Raw genomic sequence first — 22,099 nt, forward strand, 5'->3', positions numbered from 1 at the left:
ATGAGAAGGTGTGTCCAAACTTTTGGCCTGTACTGTATGTAAGAAATCTAAAGCAAATAGTCATAAAATCCTCCTAATATGTCACAGAGACTAAGGAATAATGTTCATATAACATACTGATCTCACCAACAACAACAGTACAGCCAGTATATTTGCATTTAAAAAAATTTTTACGGTCCGCAAATCATGTTTATGTTTTGAATTTGTGTTTTGGCCTGTTGCGCCACCCACCGCCGTCTACCAGTCACGCAGTCAGTAGAGCCTCAGCATCAGTTAAACTTATGACTGAGCTACAGCAGCACGGCAAGCAGCATTAGTAGTGTCCCAGTACATAGCATTAGCAGCTGGCTCCTCCTCAGCTGTATCCCGGCAGCAGCGTTAGCAGCAGAGAAGCCGGACTTGCTCCAGCGGTCTGCTGGAAAACCGAAGATCAAGGACGCGGCGACACGGCCCTGCCACGGCAGCTGCCCGTGGGCAAACAAATCAGTCTCCAGCGTGCTGCTGTCCAGCAACCTCGAATCTGTAGGGGAGGGGGGGGCGGACACGACTCGCTGCAGTAATTTGAATTTGAGTGCAGTAACCATTTTGGCCACATTCTTACATACAGCGCCTTTAAATCAATAGGTTCTTTTGTTTTGGAGAGGAAGCGACCTCTGTGGATAAACTGGCTCCCCGTAAAAACCTGAACACTGATGGAATTCTAACACTGAGAAGTTTCAGCTGGTTGCAATGTGAAATCCTCACTGCTAGATTGTAAATCAACTTGTACAGCACCTTTCTAAGCACCTTTCTCAAGTGGACGACCTGCTCTACCTCCTTGAGCCACATCCACACCTACTAGATGGATCCTAGGTAGGATCAATCTGATGATCAATACTGATGTTAGAGAAGAAGCTTTTTTGGTCCCATCATGTCATCAGATATGACAGAACAAATGTATATAGTTTTTGCCACATGTTGTTCAGCTGCTTTCATGACACCCCACCTGTGTGTACCAAGTACGTACCGTAGCACTTCAGTTAGACACCCAGTCCCTTTTACTAGCCTGGTGTGGCTTCGCATTTTGACAAATAAATGCCTGTCTCAATTGGACGCCTGATCTGGTTGCCAAGCATTTCATTTTATGTAACAGAAGTTCTTTGGATGTATAAAACCAGGTTGTTGGCTAAATCAAATTATGTGTCCATTCCTAGATTACCCTGTAAATTATTCATATTCCTTTAGTCTGTCCCAAATATAGGCCTGTTTATTTCAGTGATTTAAGCAAATAATAGCCCGGGCTATTACATGAAGTTTTACGGTATGTCAATGGTACATGGTGCCCACCTCACCACTAAGTGATCAAGGCAGCAGTAGACCAGCAACTTTCTTGTTCTGCTAGGTGAAATAACTGTTCTTGTCAATGGAGTCTGGTGGGATTGAGAGAACGGCTTCAGGTAGAGGACGGCAAGGTAAAACAGTGAAAGTATTTTAAATATAGTGCAAACTTTAACTGATGTAGATTTATTTAAGTGGGCCTTTTTTAGGTGGCTGAAGACTGACCAATTAGGTGGCATTATCGGGGCACAGTTTTATTTTGTGTTCATGATGTGGGGGTTTTTGTACCTGGAAGTTACTGTAAACATACACTGTGATTCGGTGTATTTAGAATGAATATGAGTTGATAACATTCAGTGGCTGATTGATCAGAGCACCCTTCAATTTTTGTTGTTTGCTTTGAAACAATTTATGCTAACGTGAACTACCTTGTGCAGTGCCAGAGGGGTAGGGGACAAAATATCAGAGGGGTCCCCTCTGCCCCGTGATGGTACGTCTCTGGCTCCAGTCGACATGTTCAAGTTGCTCTTGTTGTTAGAGTCGCTGTGCAGTCCCTCCCTCTTAATGGGACTAATTTCAGACTGGAACATTGAGTCGTCGTTGGTCTTGGTCTCCTCTAGGTACAGACTGAGAGCGCTACCTGTCATGGATGCCTGAAAGAGCACAAAATCAGGGATTATTAAAGCATCACGTGTTAAAGAGAAAAAAAGACTTCCATTTGGACAAGTGAAAACATCCAAATACATAATCTCTCATGAGGTGTTCACAGAGACAGATTAGAGGCCAGGGCGTTGCAGAAAAGCCTTTCTGGGTCAGTATGGCAGCAGGTGCCCGACGCTGCTTGTCAGATTTAATAACAGATTACGCACTCTGGCGATTATCATAATGCTTCATCTGGTATTGTCATCTAGGCCGACACCGGTCTATGAATACGTGAGTAGGACAAAGCAGATGGAGGAGAGGAAACAGGAGCAGGAGGGCGGGGTGGAGATGACAGGCCAGCTTACCTCCAGCTCCCTGAGAATCTCTGACTGGCCGCAGGTCTCGAGGTCCTGCAAAGCCTGGGACCAGAAGCTGTCCTCCTGGTTCAGGGTGCCATGGCAACGAGGGGGGCTGACGAATCTATGACAACGCAGGAACCAGAACATGAGAGCAGCCCTGCAGGTCCTGAGGTTGGTGCCGCTTACAAAAGGCAGCATGGGAAATGCAGTTTTTGTGCTGCGTGCTGGAGGAATCCCTTTGAAAACCTCTCAGGACCACATTGAGGGTTTTACTGTAAATTCTCTCACTTGTGGCGAACGCTGAGGAGTCCGCTACATTAGATAAAGCCTTTAAAAGAGTTCACTTTTACAAAAGTAACGTCGCCCCCTCCGCCCCCCCCAAAAAAGCAGAAAATTGAAAGCATGTGACACAAAAGTTCAGAGAAAAAAAAAGAAGTGTGAAGAGACAGATAAGGCTGATGTATCCTTGGGCGCTTTAGGTGCTTTCTGTGGAAACGTTTTTGTTGTGGACAAGGGGTGACAGAAAAAGATGCATCTATGTGAAACACCAAAGAGCTCGTGGGCAGTTAGTAAAGCAGATGAGAGAGAGAATACCTGAGAAGAAGAAGAGAAAAGGACAGTTTTGGAGAAGCACAAAACACGAAAGCATACAACACAAAATGAAGAGAAAATAATTCAGACAGTGCAGTTTGACTTTGTCAACGAACCCAAAGAAGGGAAAAGAAAAATCACAGAAGCTTTAATATATTCACAGTGGTGGAATGAACTCAGATCCTTTACTTCAATAAAGTACCAATACAACGGTTTTTAAATTTCGTCTGATCTCTGTTGTTTTGTGGAATATTGAATCATTGGATAATACCTCTTTAAGCCTCAGACTTATTTATATGACGCAACATCAGAAGTTTAGAGGTGAAAAGTCTCTTTATGAACAACTTAAAGACATCTGTAACATGACAAGAGGATGACTGTTTTTTTTGTCAGAGGTCGCAAGCCCAAAAAGGTTGGAAATCCCTGGTTTAATCTTTAAAAGAATACTTCATCCCCCAAAATGATCATTTGAATATTAATTACTCACCATATGTTGAATTTAAGTCATTGAATTTGTAAAGAAAACTGTTTTTCTTGGATGCCTCCACAGGGAATGAAGAATCCAATAACGGGGAAAATTCTTGATGAATTGAATGAACAGGGGGCTGCGTTTAACAATAGCAAAACTATATGGAAACATCATGCAGGTGATCGCACAACTGCAGTATAATCCAAGTCTCATTTATGCAGTGGTATGCTCAGTACTTCCTAAACAGTTCATGCTTGCCCACGTGCACAGTAGGGGTTAGCCATATCATCTCATTCACGATAATGCTGGTATAATTTTTTATAGGATATAAAAAAAAAACTTATTTTGTTGCAGTTCTGTTACATTCTTAAATTAATAAAAAAATATCAATGTCAATATCATCAACAATGTTACTCAGGCTGCTACAAAATATTAATTGTCTTCGCCCATCACTTACACCTCTGCTATCTTTGGCCTCCCTCTCAAGTGTCTTCATAAACTCCAGTTGGTCCAGAATTCAGCCAGCCGTATCATTACCAGAACCCCCTCCACAGATCACATCACTCCAACTTCACTGGCTTCCTGTTGAATGTCACATCAATTTCAAGATTCTGCTTATCACCTTTAAGACCCCTCATAATCAAGCCCCTTCTTACCTGTCTGAACTCCTTCATATCTACAAACCCTCCCGTACTCTTAGACCATCTTCTGCACTCCAACACACATCACCATCTGCCGCTTGACTACCGTGGCTTCTAGAGCCTTCAGCCGTTCTGCCCTCCGCCTCTGGAACTCTCTCCTCCACGATTTTCACAATATTGACTCCCTCTCCACTTTCAAATCCCACCTGAAAACACATCTTTATAGGATTGCATATTCGGTCTGTGAAATGTTTATTTCTGCTGTTCTGCTGGGCATTTTAACATGAGGGGTCTATGGGGACTGATGTGCTCTTGGAGCCAGCCTCAAGTGGCCATTAGAGAAACTGCAGCTTTTTGCTTTGACTTTATTTGCTGCTCTGTTTAAACTCTGCTTGTGCATTCAATGGGAATACCTTCCAGCCTTCAAGCTTGTTCATTGACCAGGAGTTCTTCTGTCATCCACCCACCCATGTTCCTCAGCGGTGAAAAAGCTCAAGGTTAGATTTCAATGGAATGTCAATTCAAATGCACCTGCTACCCATCCATGTGTGAGACTGTTCACGTTTTAGCGGAAATGAATGTGTTTGGGAAGTACCTAGCACACGACTGGATGAATGAGGCTCGGATTTTGCTGCATGAGTCGTACCAGAGTTTATAAATGGAAATTTTGATAGAGTTTTGCCAATAAATGCGGCACCATTCATCAAAATTTTTCTCATGGCATGTGAGAAAAAGTTTTCTCCAAGAACTCAATGTAACACAGGGTAAGTAATTGACATACAAATGAATCTGTGTCTGAATGTGTGTTATATTACCTATAGGATTATCGTGTGTTTTATCTGTAGCGAGACTAGTATCTATATCTGTCAAAAACATGTGATGCAAAATTACAATGTGTCCCTCAGAAATCTAGCACAGAAGACTACAGCATGAAATTTCCCAAAACAACACAAGTCCAGTTCTTGAATAAATACACTCAGTTACTTCCCACCACTGTTAGGACACAGAACATGATTTAAATTAAATATGCTGTTTACTGAGAAATCACAAACACTTAAAGCTACACTGAAACAAGATGTAAGATGTAAACAGGAAGGGAAGTGCAGGCCTGTGCACTCACCCTGGTATCTTGTCCCACTCATCCTCAGTGAATCTCCCATCGTACAACGTTGCGTGGTGGATCAGGCCTGCAGAGCTGGAGCTGGTTTGGCTCCTGTGTTTTGTGCGTCTCCACTCATTTGGATTGAGCAGTATATCGGATGCTTTGTGAAGATATGTTGCTGAAAAAAAAAAAAACAAAAAAAAAACAAGAAAATTAACTGAACTTATCAGATAAGACTGGAAATTGGTAATTAATAGACAACAAGCATCCAGTGGACCTCACCTTGGCTACTGTAGCCCGCGTCAAACCCTGAGCTATCCCAGGAGCTCATAGCAGAGTCTATACTGGGCAGAGTGGCAGAGTAGACCTCTGAGTGTTTACTGGTCTTCTGGGAGTCTGTCAGGTCATCCTCTGTGTCACTTAAAAACCCAGCTACTCTGTCAGGAGGCCGCCGGCCATCAGACTCTGGGAACGAACAGTGAGTCAAATCATTGTTAAACTAACATTGTTAGTTGTTGAACTAACTTATTTTCGTCATTTTACAATTTTATTTTTTCTGGTTTGTACACTATGTCTCCCTGTTTTTAATATGTCTATGTTCTCTGTCTCTTTTTCCCCTTTTCTCTTTTCCTTCTCTTATAAAGCGCCGTCCATATAAAGCATAACCTGTATTTAACCAGGATGTCACATTGAGATTAAAACCTGTTTTACAAGCGAGATTGAGCCAAAACAGGGTCAAATTGCAGCATCCAACGCATAACAGGACAACAACATCAAATCAGGCACAATAGGTACGACTAAAAATACATTACGTAACACAGTGCAGTAACAAAGCAGCAATATTCACAAGCTGCAGCAGTGGGGTATTGTTTGTGACCTTGTGAGTTTCTGTGTGTGTTTGTGTGTGTCATCATAGAAAAATGTGCTCCTCGAGACACCTATTGTAGTGTGAACTACCACTGTAGACGTTCCGAGTATTTTGCCAGGTGTTTCTCTGCCTGTCTGTCTGTGGGCTGATGTTGACACTACAATAGTGTACCACCCGTGCGTGACACAGTAATGAAACTTTAAGGCTGTGTACTTGAGATTACAATGAAGTCTGAGTTTGAGTGTGGGTGTGGTCTGAGCAGGGGGGGGTCGAGAAGTAGGGGGATAGGAAGTAGGGAAGGCGCCATTGTCCCCCGCTCCCTACATATTCCACATTCGTTTTACGTGCAGATTCCTGTATTGTGGCTGGAGTGATGCCAAGATGGCCTCTAGTTACTCATGTGTTTGTTAGTTAATAGAGGCAACTGCAGCCAGCAGTGACCATGTCCATTATTCTAAGTTTAAAATCATTAAAGAGATAAGGATCTCTCTAACTTTTTGAAAAGTGTTATGTAAATAAAGTTCGCTGTCTTGCAGTAGGATCAAGAGAATGATGAACAATTGCTGAACGACAAAGGGAAAATATATATCTGACTGTTAGCTTAAAGGTCCAGTTTGTAAAATTTAGGGGGATTTAGTGGCTTCTAGCAGTGAAGTTTGTGGACTGCAACCAACTGAATTCCTTCATCATTTAATAGACCTACAGTACAGGCCAAAAGTTTGGACACACCTTCTCATTCAATGCGTTTTCTTTATTTTCATGACTATTTACATTGTAGATTCTCACTGAAGGCATCAAAACTATGAATGAACACATGTGGAGTTATGTACTTAACAAAAAAAGGTGAAATAACTGAAAACATGTTTGATATTCTAGTTTCTTCAAAATAGACACCCTTTGCTCTGATTACTGCTTTGCACACTCTTGGCATTCTCTCCATGAGCTTCAAGAGGTAGTCACCTGAAATGGTTTCCACTTCACAGGTGTGCCTTATAAGGGTTAATTAGTGGAATTTCTTGCTTTATCAATGGGGTTGGGACCATCAGTTGTGTTGTGCAGAAGTCAGGTTAATACACAGCTGACAGCCCTATTGGACAACTGTTAAAATTCATATTATGGCAAGAACCAATCAGCTAACTAAAGAAAAACGAGTGGCCATCATTACTTTAAGAAATGAAGGTCAGTCAGTCCGGAAAATTGCAAAAACTTTAAATGTGTCCCCAAGTGGAGTCGCAAAACCATCAAGCGCTACAACAAAACTGGCACACATGAGGAGAGTCACCTCTGCTTCTGAGGATAAGTTCATCCGAGTCACCAGCCTCAGAAATGGCAAGTTAACAGCAGCTCAGATCAGAGACCAGATGAATGCCACACAGAGTTCTAGCAGCAGACCCATCTCTAGAACAACTGTTAAGAGGAGACTGCGCCAATCAGGCCTTCATGGTCAAATAGCTGCTAGGAAACCACTGCTAAGGAGAGGCAACAAGCAGAAGAGATTTGTTTGGGCCAAGAAACACAAGGAATGGACATTAGACCAGTGGAAATCTGTGCTTTGGTCTGATGAGTCCAAATTTGAGATCTTTGGTTCCAACCGCCGTGTCTTTGTGAGACGCAGAAAAGGTGAACGGATGGATTCCACATGCCTGGTTCCCACTGTGAAGCATGGAGGAGGAGGTGTGATGGTGTGGGGGTGTTTTGCTGGTGACACTGTTGGGGATTTATTCAAAATTGAAGGCACACTGAACCAGCATGGCTACCACAGCATCCTGCAGCGACATGCCATCCCATCTGGTTTGCGTTTAGTTGGACGATCATTTATTTTTCAACAGGACAATGACCCCAAACACACCTCCAGGCTGTGTAAGGGCTATTTGACCAAGAAGGAGAGTGATGGAGTGCTGCAGCAGATGACCTGGCCTCCACAGTCACCGGACCTGAACCCAATCGAGATGGTTTGGGGTGAGCTGGACCGCAGAGTGAAGGCAAAGGGGCCAACAAGTGCTAAACACCTCTGGGAACTCCTTCAAGACTGTTGGAAAACCATTTCAGGTGACTACCTCTTGAAGCTCATGGAGAGAATGCCAAGAGTGTGCAAAGCAGTAATCAGAGCAAAGGGTGGCTATTTTGAAGAAACTAGAATATCAAACATGTTTTCAGTTATTTCACCTTTTTTTGTTAAGTACATAACTCCACGTGTTCATTCATAGTTTTGATGCCTTCAGTGAGAATCTACAATGTAAATAGTCATGAAAATAAAGAAAACGCATTGAATGAGAAGGTGTGTCCAAACTTTTGGCCTGTACTGTATATTAAGCCCTGTTTCCACCAAGCAGTACAGTTCAGTGCGTTTTTTTTCCATTTCCACTGTGAAAAGTTGTGGATGGGACCGATGCAACCGTTCTGTATCATCCCCATTTTTTGTACCCCCTCTGTTGGGGTACCTAGCACACAGATCTGGTACTAAAAGGTGGAGCTGTGAACACTTCAGTCTGTTGATTGGTCAATAGCGGACGGTCACTCTGCTCAGGGCTGAGTTGTGGCTGGTTTTGAGGCTCATATAACCACTGTTGATGGAGTGGAAAGTTTTATTAGTGGAGAGTTTTATTAGTAAACTGTAACTATAAAATGAAAGGATGTTTTGCTGCCTCTTGCAGCAGAACAGCAGAAAAAATAACTTTATTCACTGGGCTGACTGCTGGCAACTTTTAGGTGGAACATTGACTTGTAATGTTACTCGAAGATGAAGACGTGAATCCATCAGCACAACCTTAAAATTCACTGCCAACTTTGACCATTACTTTAGACATACACTTTTAGTAATGAGTGGATCTTCAAGCGTTTAGAATTATATATCAATTCTGACCGGGTTGTGTGTACTGCTTATATCCCAATCCTCACTCTGAGAAAAAAAAAGTGTTGCAGAGCGTTGTTCATGTGAGCTTGCCTGAGAAGGACTAAATGGACAAACCTGCTATTTTTAAATATCCCATGGAGAGAGACTCTCACTGCAGCCTGTTTTATTTTGTTCTGAAAATGTCAGCGTTTAGCCTCGTTCTGTGGACGATAAACGAGGCACACATAAAGGAGGAAATACAGTAAGTGCTGGATGGAGCAGTGAGTGACAACAACCCCGCCCACATGAAAGAGTATTGATTGCAGTGGAAACACTGGGGTCTAGGTACCATGTCTGAAGGGTTGGATCCACAGGTACCATACCGAAAGTGTTTGGAGGAGACGGGGCTTTAGAGCCACTGTAAAAACTGTAAAAACATGATGGTGTAATATAGTGATCTCCACAGGCGAGGACCTGCTCCCTATGTGGATATAAACGGCTCAGTTTAAGGTAGCGAAAACACCATGATTCTTATTTTTAGGTGACTATACACTAAAGAAAATATACTTATATTCCATTTCTGCCAATATATATCCCCCCTAACACTGGACCTTTGACTGGGATGCCCTTTGTACAAGTGAATGACCAAGCAGGAAACCTTTGATTCATAGGACACGTTTTAGACCTATCAAACAAACAAATGGAATGTGAAAAAGTGAATGTTTTGTACACAATGCATCTCTATTTGTTTCAGTATTTATTTTCCTCCATTTTTCTTGGCTTTTCTTCTTTTGCCTATACTTTTGTTCCATTTTATTTTTAAATTGTTTTGGTCTCAATCTGCAACTGTTTCTGTGAAATAAGTTTTTGCAAACCACTATAAGTAATCAAAAGGAAATAACTAAAACACGTACGGTCGGCTTGTTTTTTGATCTTGAGGGTGACGGACTCCCCGGCCATCTGCAGGAGGTGGATGGCCTCACTCAGTGGCTTTCCCTTCAGACTGACCCCGTTGATGGCCAGGACTCGGTCCCCTATATGGATGGCCCCGGTCCTGCAGGGTTAGGAGAGCAGAGGAGACAGAGATACCAGACTATACCAGACAGTACCAACAGGCGGGCCGGTGGAAACCTGTCAGGCTGCCAGTGCGCCGACTGGGACGGAAACAAAGAGGCTTCTTGTTGTAGAAAAGGACGAGACAGACATTGTTTACTGTCTTGTTTACTCAGAAAAAATCCAAAGGGGACCACTACTGATTTGTGCAGCCTTAGCCTAATGTTAGTATCACCATCTTCTCAAATAACTGTCTTTACCCCTGACCTTTCATTCCTCACCTCTCCCCCTGTTCTTCTCTCACCTCTCTGCCAGGCCCTTCTTGGTGAGGCCAGAAATGACGATGGGGTCAAAGGGCTCCTCTGTGCCAGAGATCGTGATACCCAGTGGTCCGTTATATCTCTTCAGCTCAACTGTGTAGATTATAGAGCCCGACATCTCCAACTCATCTACAACACATGGAGGAAACCATAGATACCGCACATAAGACTCAGGAATATATAGACGTAGGTTATCCATGAAGACCTATACTACATCTTACAGATGTTAAAAAAGTATCTAGTTACTTCCTGTACTTTTTGTTTTTGGAAATGTGTTCATGACTCTTTATCATTTTTAACTAGACTGAGCTATAACCCAGTTTCAGCTCTCTGTTTTCTATTTGAAAATTCAGCCTTTACTACTCAACATAGGCTGCTGCTTATAGGCTCTACAGCTGCAAAAAAGACAAGTTTAAAAATGTGGTACACATTAATACCCCCTTTTCACCAAAATCAGTACATGTACAAGGGTTTTTTAAACAGGGGAAAACCTAGTAAAAATAGGCAATAGACTCCTTTCCCACTGCCAGTAAACCAGAGCCGTGTGCACAGGCCTGCAGCAGACGAGTATCTCTGTGGGTGTCACATTCAATGTAATAGACATGCCGTAAAACGTATTAGTAAACAGTACAAAGCAGCATGGAGGCCAGTAAAATCTTTATAGTGGTTACTTCTCTTTATACACTGTATCTCTTAATTATTCAGTCTATCTTTCAAACTCGGTGTTCAAGCACTGCTTGGAGGGAGCCTGAGCCGATCAGAGCCGGGGCCAATAAATACCTGTGACTACTGCAGAGTCATTTGACCTGGGTGTGAATGCTGGTTGAAACCTTTGCCATCACATTGAAAAGCCAGATATAAGCAGGTGTTGCTTTGACCTCAGCTGCTGCCCTTGTTTGGTCATTGTATTTAATACATTTTGGATATGTTGTGCCTGAAAACACTACACATTTAATCACAAATAAAAACCATTATCTAGATAAAGGTTATTGCAAATGACCAAGTAATGAACAGGGTACAATTAAACCCAACAGAAAACCCCCCACATTATTTCTCATTTTACTGCTCCTAGATATTGTATATATAATTTAATTTTCTATGATATTATACTTAATATATTTAGAGACTGTTGGGTGACAAAACAAAACACTAAAGTATGTCAACTTGGGCTCTGGAAATTTATGATAGACATCTTTCTTAACATGTTTATGAAAAACGAATCGATTATTGGTGCGAAAAAAAATGGTTAAAGCAAATCATTGTTACTTGCAACCCTAGTCCAGTGGTTCCCAACCTCGGGGTCGGACCACCATCATGGGGTTGCAAAGAGAAAAAACAAGTTTAAAAAGTTCAGCAACACAAATTTGAGTTCTTTTTCTTTTTCAAAAAGGAACTGCTGGTTTAATCTTTGATACTGTTGTGTATTTTATTAGCTTATCATATGTTTTTATATAAAATATTGACAAGAAGACTAGCTAGTAAACTTTAAAATAATTGTAATGGAGTAAAGAGTATAATATTGCCTCTGAGATGTAGTGGAGTTAAGTATTAAGTATTGCGACAAATGGAAAAAAATTAAAGGAATACTCCACCCACAAAATAACCATTTGATCAAAACACGTATTTTTGCTATAAACTCACTATTTAAAACATGTATGCATGTGAGAAGAGCACCTGGGCAAGTGCATGCATTTGGACTCTGCTCGTGTAGTCATTAAGCAGAAGTGCTTAATGCTAAATGCTTGTGTCTGTTACACCGTCTATTTAAGGTGGGAATATTATGCCGTTGTGCTGCCCCGACGTTTTGCATATAAGGTACGATCACAGAATGGGGGGACATACTGGTCGTACCTTAAATCTGCCACAGCAGGTAGTAACAGTGCTGAAATGGTGTCTGTAGAAACAGGACATGGGCGGAACAGGTGTGACATTTTGACGACGTGTTATACGTGCAACCCACTATGGGAGATTTAAAAATGGGCTGTTAGCAATTAGCGGCTAACTCAAAGACTTACCATCCAAGTAGAGGACCAGATCAGCCGCCATTTGACAGGGACGATAAATGATTGTTGTTGCCTTGTTAATGCCATTGCTGTTATTTAGAAAGCGCTGCCGAAGTGTACGTTATATTTTACATTAGAGCCTGACGTTGCTGTCTTACATGTCACGCCCGTCACACCTCTTTTGATTCCGCAAAGCTGCTGTGCAATATGTAATCACACACTGGAGCCTAATGATGCCGCCGTCGTTTGGTTCTGGGTAAAACTTGTGGGTGAAGTATTCGTTTATGTACCTCAAAACTGTACCTAAATACTTGAGTAAATGTGCTTAGTTACTTTCCACAGGTTGTATGTTTGACATTTTAAGGGACTAATGTACCAATGTTGTCCTCATCTTTCTGGATGCGGAGTTTGACCATGTCCTCAGCCTGCTGCAGGACGTGCATGGCGTCCTCCATGGTGCAGTTCTCCAGACGCACACTGTCGATGGCCAGCAGCCGGTCTCCTGGCTCCAGAGTGCCTGTTCTAGCAGACACAAAAACGAGAGGATCACAAGTATCAACTGGGCCCCAGGAGCTGCTCCTCCTGACTCACTGAGAATCCTATTAGCGTTAGTGTCTCACTGGGATCCTCGGGGGTCACCGTAACCTCACCCTCAACCTAATCAACACTGAGCCCTTCTGAAATGTAGCTGCTCTGCCCTACTGATCCAGTTTTGATAGCTCAATCCAATTAGGCTTGTATAACACAGTGGATTCACAAAACAATTTTATTTTGCTCATGAAATAATCCCACATAAGCCTAGAAAACCTAGTTCACCCTGACTGTTAAGTGTTGAGTAACAGTGTCTCCTTAATGTGACCTGAAAAGCGTTGTTGTATTTACAAAAAAACTAAACATGTACCTAGTAATATGATTATTTCTGTGTGACGTTGGGACATACCTGTGTGCTATGCTTCCTTTTCTGATGTCAGAGATGATGAGGGGCTTGCCAGGTTTCTTACTTGCTGGTGAAAGACAAGAAAATAAAGTGTGTTTTTATTCTAGGACATTTGATACGAGGATAAACCATTTGAACTCCCTTTTCTTTTTGGTGCACTAATCATACTCAGCTTCCTGTTTGTGTTTGCCCAGAGCACAAAGAGTAATGATGAAAGCTGGTACAGGCCTGTATTATTCAGAGGTAATGAGGTATGTGCCCTCGTGGAGTTTTATGGATCACAGGACATTGATTCAAAAGAAGATTTACAGTTTGCGGGTCTGTTGAGTATTATTGAGCAACACTGCCCCCTGCTGTGTGTTGCCTTCATAACAAACTCACCACTGATGGTGATGCCCAGCTCCACTCCTCTCCTCTTTGGTAGTTTAACGTGGAAGGTGCCGCTGCTGGGAACCACTGACTCTAAATTGGGATTTTAAGTGAAGATAAATATCAGAGGAAAGACACAAATACGCTGAGAGATTTCACACAATAAGAATTTATCTTCACAATTTGATACCTGCGACATCAAACTCAATCTCCACTGTGACTTTATTGGCCAGAGCGGAGTCTCTGAGCAGCTGATGGGCTTCCTCCAAAGTGCCGTCTTCAGTTGGGATCCCATTAATGGACAACAGTCTGTCTCCGACCTGCAGCAGCCCACACCTCCACACAGAAAACACACACAAAGAGTCTTAGAGTGGAAATAAAGCTCATGTGAGAGACTGCCGCCCCCCACAACAGTTTGTATGAAATTAAATAAAACGAAATGAAATGAAGTAAAACAAAATAAGATCAAATAAAATAAAATAAAAATAAAAATGTAATTGTGTGTAAACATTACAAAATAATGTAAAAAAAATAATAATAATTAAAATTGACCACAATTCAACTCGGGCTTCAACTAACAATTATTCAAAGTATTGAAGTGAAAAATTACCATCACAGTTTCCCAGAGCCCAAGGTAACGTCTTTAGCTTAATTATTCATTCAGAGGGTGTCACTAGGATAAATATCTTTTTCACAAGAGACCTGAGAACAAACTACATACTGGTATATAAAATAATTACTTCTTTTTTTTTTTTTGCAGAAACAAGTATTCCCCAGCTTCATTGTTTAGTCCAACCAACAGTTATAAACACAAAGCTATTGAATTAGAAATGATATAAAACCAAATACATATCAACTTCTCACAAATAAAGGAATACTTCACCCCTGAAATGATCACTTGTGTATCAGTGCTGAGCAAACAACTGGAAAAATGGAAGTTGGATTATACTGTGTGAGCTGTGTGAGAGTCTGTAAACAGATGTTTTGATAGAGTTTTGCTGTTAAACGCAGACCGCTATGACTTCAATTTATCAAGATTTTTTGCATTCTTCATTCACTGAGGAGACGTGAGAGAAACAACATTGTCTTCATTAACTCAGTGTAACATGGGGTGAAAAAAATGATACACAAATGATCATTTTCGGGGGTGAAGTATTCCTTTGAGGCTGGATGCAGCAAATGTTTGTCGTTTTTTGCTTCAAAAATTACTTAAATTATACAAATGTCTGTTGATAAACTAATCGATTGATCTACTAATGGCTTCGACATGCCCACACTTGCATCAGCAAGGCTTGTGATTTCTGCTTTCAGTGAAAAGGGTCTGATGAGTGACACACTGAGCCGATGTGACACCACATGTCACATAGGCTGAACGTTTAAAATGCCATCTATAAAATGATATGGCCTCTGGACTTGACGTAAACACACTGAGCACTGACCTTACTCGAACTTGGAAAATCACCTCAGCAAAGCGAGTGCTCGTACGGATTAAAAAAAAAAAAAAAAATCCCACATATCACACATTTAATCAGACCCCTAATTGCAAGGGCAAACACCGAAGCACTGTCAACTGATATTAATTCACTAACCACCGCTGCTCATTAACCTTGTGTGGAGGCTGAGACACCAACATCACAGTCGGATGCTGTACTTGAGTCACTCCTGTCCAACTGCTGCTGGACTAATCGTGTTACAAGAGCCAGGGGACACGGCCCTGCACAGACACCATCATTAATCTTGCAAGACAAGGACAGATACAACACACTGGCCTGATCAGAGCTGTGTGTTAATGACACTGCAACATGCAGTACTGATCAATTCAGTACTTCATACCAGTAGGGAGGTTTTTTCACCATTAAAAAACACTGGCTGGATCAATGCCTCATGTCTAATGTGTGATAAATTAACTTCTGGAGACGACTGCTCCATGAAGTTCGTCAGATTTAAAGTAACTGTTGTTATAAATAACTGAGAACATCTGTTGACCTCATTATATTTTGGGCAGTGACCTCCCTCTCTAAAGAAATAAACTGTCATCATGCCAAGTGTTGTCGAGCACTTACGTCTCGTGACAGGAACTGAGAACTTTCCAGTTAAACACTGGTTCCAAATTGTCCAATCCATCGCCTCTGAGCTTATAAATTTCTTTCTCGATGCCAGCATGTTTTTCAGACATTTTCATATTGCATAACTATGACGTCAAACTCATTCATTTACGCTGCTGGAAACTTCTGACAAGAAGGAGTCATGGCGGGGATAAAGAAACGGTCCAATGTGTGGCTTCATTTCATAAAGAGGGATAACAACAGTGCAGCTTGTAATGTCTGCTAAATGATCATTTTGAGTAATGGTGGAACCACCAGCAGTATGCTGGAACATCTTTCTACACAACATAGGCTTAAATTCCAGGAATGCCATGTATGTGACACTCTATGCACGAGTTAGCCTACTGCTTTCCAACTGAGTGTAAATATCAAAATATAAGCAGGCAGGCTCAGCAGATTTGATAAATGAAAACGAACACTGTTCAAATATCTTTTCATTTAATCCATTTTAGATGATGACAGACTGTTGCTACAGCTAGCTTGACTCGCCCATCAGCTCCCTCTTTCATGCTTGCTGCACAGTGTTAATTCAGCGAGGAGCACTTTAGTCAAAGAAAACTTTTATTTCCATTTGCAGTGTTATATTTGGCGGTATGGCTCTGTTCTGGGGCCTCTACCTTTCCTAGGCCTACGCAGAAAGCCCCAAAAACCCCAAAGCACACCTCTCCACATTTCCATTTCTACATGGAAAGCCTAAGGCAGGGAGAGCAGCAGCAAAGATCCCCTGGGAACAGAACAGAGCAGCATCAATGACAAACAGAGATGACACTGATAAGTCAGACACAACATAAAAAAGGAGGAGCTGGGGTGGAGGTGGGTTGCAAAGCAGCTTGCAGAGGAAGCAGCAACAGTAGGAAGGCCAGAGCAGTTTAAATAGGGCCTTGAATGAGATTTGGTTGCATAGAAAGGAATCATGTGATCCACCAGATGACTCCCTTCCATCAGTCAGTTGCTCCATCAGTTGAATGGGCTGTTTGACATCAGCTGATGTAGCTGGGATGTGAGCTGAGCTTAACATCGTGTCCTGTCTGAACTAACACTATGCTTTTGTCAATTTTTGTCAGCAAAAATAAAAAATATTCGTTGATAACCTGCTTTTCATCACCCAAACAGGACTTAATCTAAAATTAAAAGTAGCTTTTGTAAAATGAGAATTATGACAAAACGTATATAATTTGTCATGAACATATAAAAACTAAGTGATAATGTAGTGACGGACGGTGCTAATAGGTGAGAAGAAATCACTGAATTTAAAAGTAAATTAGGTGCCGCAATTAACACTATTCATTCTGCACAGGGTGTAGTCCTACCTCAGGAATCAATATGGGAATCAATAAAGAATTAAACGGATGAGCAGAATCAATAATGGCTTTGATGTCAATAAAATCTTATCAATTCCTGTCTCCTTAAAACAAAGCAATATCTACTTAAGACACACTGTTATAAGTTATATAGCCTACTTACATTTACCAGTTGTGACCAGTTCAACCACAGACTGTTTTTCTTCATGCTTTATTTGAATATTTTGACTTCTGGGCCTCATTTAGATGCAAAATAGGATGTATGCTCTACAGGATGACTTTTTTCCTGCAACTCTACTCATGGATGAGAGGCTCGTTCTTGTGACAGCACAAGATGTAAACATTAATGGCTTCTCCTCTGCTGAGCTCTAACATTAGTGGTGCTAGCTAGTAGTAGGTGCACACTTCCTTCTGTGCAGTGATACAGTGATACGCGGGTGTAGTTTGGTAGAAAGAAAAATAGTTCCTACGTGAAGCTGCTCAGAACAAGGTCTGTGGATTATGTTGAGTAACCGGGTCATGATTTCTGGAAAGAGAGATTTTTTCAAATATATATTTTTTAGCACTTTAAGCACCACAAGTCGAGTGCCGTCTAGTTCCATTATACTGGAGAGAAGGCAGACATCTGTACGGCCGTTATCTCCAACACTCAACAACTCACACCAAAAAAATCTAGACTGATGAATAGACACAGGTAAGAGGAAAAATATTTATTTTTTATTTTGGGGTGAACTGTCCCTTTAATTATCTTATGGCCCCTTCTGTAGGTCCTGACCTCATATTTGGGAACCACAGCGTGAGACAAACGCAGCTCTAATGCGCATGCCTTCAGCTGAAATACTCATTGAGACATGAGGCTAAAATTATCCTTTTTTCACATGTGCCTGAATGATTAGCACTGCGGCCGTCTGCTTCAAGGTGACCCCCTATATGATACTTGTTTACTCGTTAGGTGTCTCAGTGTGTTACCTCTCAGCTGGGCTGTCGGGCTCAATAAAGCGGATGACTGGGGGAGCGGACAGGGTTTCTGTGGCAAAGACACCCCCCTGCAGCTGGATCCCAAAACCTGTGAGCGGATCCCCCCTCAGGACGACCTCGCTTGTTTCCACATGAAAAACCTGCCCCCCTGGGCCAACAGAGCTGGACGCCAGAGATACTGAGGGACGGGGGAGGGAGGGGACACATCAGAGTGAGATATTAGTGGAGAAGTGGCAGATGAATGGAGCAAGAGAGGGATTGTGGGAGACAAAAAAATGGAGAAGGATAAAGGGAAGAGATGTGCACCCACAGAGATGACATGGGGATGGAAAGGGAATGAGTCAGAGATTACGTCAGTCATGTTTACGTCAGTGATCAGTCAAGTCTGTTCACACACTGAGGGGGTGAAACAGGAGCTAAAGGTGTTTTAACAGCGCTGTGAAACATGTTTAAAGGGTCAGTTCACCTAAAAAAACAACAACAACTCAACCACAAAAAAAAACAGACATACACTGCCATTCAAAAGTTTGGAACTGCCTGCTACAAAAGCTTGACTGGGTGCAGTCAGATGTATGGGAGCACTTCTCTATATTTCTGAATGGTCTTTCATGTTGTAGAAAGTCCTTTGTACCAATAATGTTACTTTGTATGAAGGGATTGTTTTGTACATGAACAAAGCTTTACAATGGTTCAACCAGACTGACATTTGAAAGGGAAGAAAGAGACAAAGATCATTCTGAGCTACAGTTCAATAAGAAAAGAGGAAGTCACCGGTTATTGGTAAAAGAAACTGGAAGTTTAGCATCAAACCGTGCCGATTTAAAGGTCTAATGTGACGTGAATGTGATTCGCTTTGCAGGTTATTTAGAATTGAGTGGTTATGATTGTTATTTTTTAAAGAAACTTCTTTGTACTGAACAAATATTCTCTATAAAAACTGCTGACAGTGAAGACAGGGATGGTTAAGTCTGTGGATTATCTTCATTTAACAATCACTACATTTATTGCAGCTCTGTTATGCTGTAGGGGGCATTTTGCTGGCACAGTTTGGGACCACTTCATGGGAGGGCAAACTGCGGCTCCGGAGCCACATGTGGCTCTTTATGGCTACCTTTGAAATTATATGGGAGGTATTAATTTTTATTCATCATTGCTGTAGGCCGAAAGTGTTTCTTAAATTCTCCAACTGTAAAGGTGTGTAGCCTATACACGGAATAAAAAACATTTTAACATTTCAACAACTAAATGTGCTTCGTCAGTCAATGACCTGGTGCCTTTTCCTCTATATTTTGCCAAACCTCAATACCAGTGGTTGTTCTTGAGTCTCCCTAGTTAAGCTAGCTATGAATTCTAAATCCAAAAAAGGTTAAAAGAATTGAGAATTCAATAGTGGGTGGAGAGGTTCATCTGCTTTCACAACCAAAATTGCAAAATAAAAGAACCAAATAATTATAAAAAAGTCCAGTTCAACATATTAGTGAATGCTCATTTAGATCTGTTGGCTAATTTAGACTTAATAGGCTGTGTTACCTTCATTATGAAGCTTGAATATGTTGAATATGTTTTTGGGGGCTCCAGGCATTTTATTTTTATTTTTCTTTTGTTCTGACTGATCGCCTTTATGCTATGATGAAACATTCCTATCCTGACGGGAATGGTCACTTCTGTCCATATATATAGATATTAGATATATACACCCACAAGTCTGTATGTTTGCAAAATCAAATAAAGGCCATTCCTAAAATGAGTAAACCAACCCAAGTTTGAATGATATTCCCTGCAGTGATAAATGAAAACGTAGATATCTGCTTTTGCAAACAAACCCTTCATATCAAACTGCCAAAAAAGTAATAAAAAGGTGTTTGGATGGCGGAGATGTCTGCAGAGACATGTTCAGTTCTGTGAACATCACAAACAATCCCTTTCACCTCCACTGTATTAAGCTGGAGACAAAAATCTTATCAACATACACCCATTTGCCAGTTTATTATTAGGTGCATCGAGCTAAAAGCCTGACACTACAGTCCTGCAGAAAATACAGAGAGGTGGTTCTGATATTTAGCCGACCCTCATTGAAAAAAATGCTGTGGGTAAAACAATGTGTTTAATTTAGTTGAACCGACCCTTTAATGTGGTTTAAAGAAAAGGAAAGAGTAGACAGTTGGTCATACATGAGCTTTTGTGGTCCTTCTTCCTGTTCCTCCTCTTGCCCGTGGAGCTGCGGGGGCTGGTGGGTGCGATCGGAGGGATGGGGCAGGGCAGCGTGTTGCTCCCCTGGCTGCTGAAGCCTGAAGTGGCTGTGGAGGAAGGGGAGAAGCCACCACTCACCAGAGCTGAAAGGAGACATAGCACTAAACGTATCAAAGGGATGGTACAGTCAGATTAAAACCATATTTCATTCACGTCCACAGCAGCAGCAGCACACGCTCATGTGAACATGCAACAAAAGAAAGAACTGTGGTAACAGTGTTGGAGTAAACCTCTTGGAAAAGATTTAACAAATGCGGTGAAGAAAAGGCTCCTGCTATGGTGTCTCGCCAGCAGCAGTGCTGTCACAAGTGATAACTTACATTTGCAGTGGTCCTGCTGGTTGTGTGGGTGGCTTGGGCTGCTCCATGTCTTGCTGTGGCTGGCATGTGGGGGATGGCAGTAGTTGCTGCTTTGGTCCCAGTGATGATGGTTGCTCTTCTGCACTTTTACTGCAGCAACATGGAGGCAAACAGATCCATTAAGTAAACCAGATCCACTCCTCTGTTGTGCACGTTTCTAATTTTTACCCATGAAATCACGCTTTCATTCCCATGTCTAAATTTGCACCACATGACGCAGTGCCTGGAGGATAATTCAGAGCAGGGTAATTGATATTTGATGTTTTCGTCATGGTACACTAGATTAAACCCTGTGGTTTAATGTATTTTGATGAGCATCTGAGAATCAGTTAGACACACAGAGCTGAACTGGCTGAATGGGCTAAAAAAAAAATCTTACTTTTACTAGCAAGGTTCCAAAACGCTAAGTGCAAACTGGAGATCATTTTTATAATTTCATTTTCAAAAGAACGCGGTGCAGAAAGACTCTGAGTCAGTTGACCGCTGGGCATGGTGATGTTGTGATACTGGCTGTTAGCAGACATGTGGCTTGAACTTGATTGAGCCCAGCTGAAAGCTTGATTGCTGATGATGCAGGGAGTCTGCACCTCATTGGCAGACAGCTTGATCTTAACATGTTCAATTTAATCCTGTGTGATTTGTATTCATGTGGTTTTTATTTAGCAATTCTGTTGACTTCCCCACCCATGAAAAAGAGAGCACGGATCGTTGTTAATTCTGAAAGGCACTTTAAGCCTGTATAAACAGTACATTCAGTCAAAGCGTATCTGTGAAGCATTCAAAGAGAAACAACTGACCTCCTGTATGACACACACCTCAATAATTAACTGTCCTTTACATATTCATGCAGCTAAAATTGTCACAGAGCGTTACATGTGACAGTAATCCGTGCTGCTTCATTTGCAGGGGTCTAATCTCTAACAACTTGCTCACACGGATGGAGGATTTGCTGGAAACATGGATGACTGCAGTAGAGCCTGGGACGTTTGCCATGTTCAGGGAACCTGGTTAAATCCAACTCATATGTAATCAGAATACAAGCGGGAGAACCCCCAGCCCTTTCCGGAGAACCAGTGTCTATCGGACTCAATCAAACCTGTGAAGCTTCGGCTCTGACGGCTTATGTTAAGCTCACCTAGGGGAAGCTCTCCAAGAAATGGTGTTTTCGATCAACGCCGCTGGAAAGAAACATTAACTTCTAATCTCTCAGTGGCCATATCAGTCTTATTAAATCCCCAGAGGAGATTAGACAAATTGCATCTTATAATCATGGCTTATCCTGGGGGGAAAGAAGCTGTGAAAATTTCGTTTTATCATCACGCCATGATGCCTTATTCAGGAAGTGAATCATTATTGAATTGAAATTTCAGAAGATACATGCCTGTCATTTGATAGAGAAGTGATGACTGTGCTGCATGTTGCATTGAGACTATTCAGTGGTCAGCAGGAGCCATGAAGTTCAAGTATTCATTTGTAAGCGCTCATCAGAGGATTTAAAGGGAGAGTTCACCCCAAAAATCAAAAACAGACATTTTTTCTCTTACCTGTAGTGCTATTTATTCTCAGTCTAGATTGTTTTGGTGTGAATTGCTGAGTGTTGGA

The 22,099-nt window shown here is 41.7% G+C and overlaps 1 protein-coding gene across 6 annotated transcripts in view; it reads right to left on the reverse strand.

Moving 5' to 3' along the window:
- Positions 1 to 22,099, reverse strand: part of LOC117258328 (glutamate receptor-interacting protein 2-like) — a 48,751-nt gene that overhangs the window by 6,597 nt on the left and 20,055 nt on the right. For 4 of the 6 annotated variants that reach the window (XM_033629128.2, XM_033629127.2, XM_033629131.2 and 1 more), the window contains exons 10-22: positions 20,459 to 20,587; positions 20,060 to 20,221; positions 17,880 to 18,066; positions 13,695 to 13,840; positions 13,517 to 13,597; positions 13,139 to 13,202; positions 12,575 to 12,720; positions 10,180 to 10,324; positions 9,737 to 9,876; positions 5,404 to 5,586; positions 5,140 to 5,299; positions 2,325 to 2,439; positions 1,746 to 1,970 (exon numbers count right to left, since the gene is read on the reverse strand). In XM_033629128.2, coding sequence (XP_033485019.2) covers positions 1,746 to 1,970; positions 2,325 to 2,439; positions 5,140 to 5,299; positions 5,404 to 5,586; positions 9,737 to 9,876; positions 10,180 to 10,324; positions 12,575 to 12,720; positions 13,139 to 13,202; positions 13,517 to 13,597; positions 13,695 to 13,840; positions 17,880 to 18,066; positions 20,060 to 20,221; positions 20,459 to 20,587 — 1,883 coding nt within the window. Of the gene's footprint in view, positions 1 to 1,745; positions 1,971 to 2,324; positions 2,440 to 2,759; positions 2,913 to 5,139; positions 5,300 to 5,403; positions 5,587 to 9,736; positions 9,877 to 10,179; positions 10,325 to 12,574; positions 12,721 to 13,138; positions 13,203 to 13,516; positions 13,598 to 13,694; positions 13,841 to 17,879; positions 18,067 to 20,059; positions 20,222 to 20,458; positions 20,588 to 22,099 lie in introns of those variants that run through there. The other 2 variants (XM_033629129.2, XM_033629132.2) reach the window with 2 other exon arrangements.

The sequence above is a fragment of the Epinephelus lanceolatus genome, chromosome 8 (assembly GCF_041903045.1).
Source record: "Epinephelus lanceolatus isolate andai-2023 chromosome 8, ASM4190304v1, whole genome shotgun sequence".
Classification (NCBI taxonomy): Eukaryota; Metazoa; Chordata; class Actinopteri; order Perciformes; family Serranidae; genus Epinephelus; species Epinephelus lanceolatus.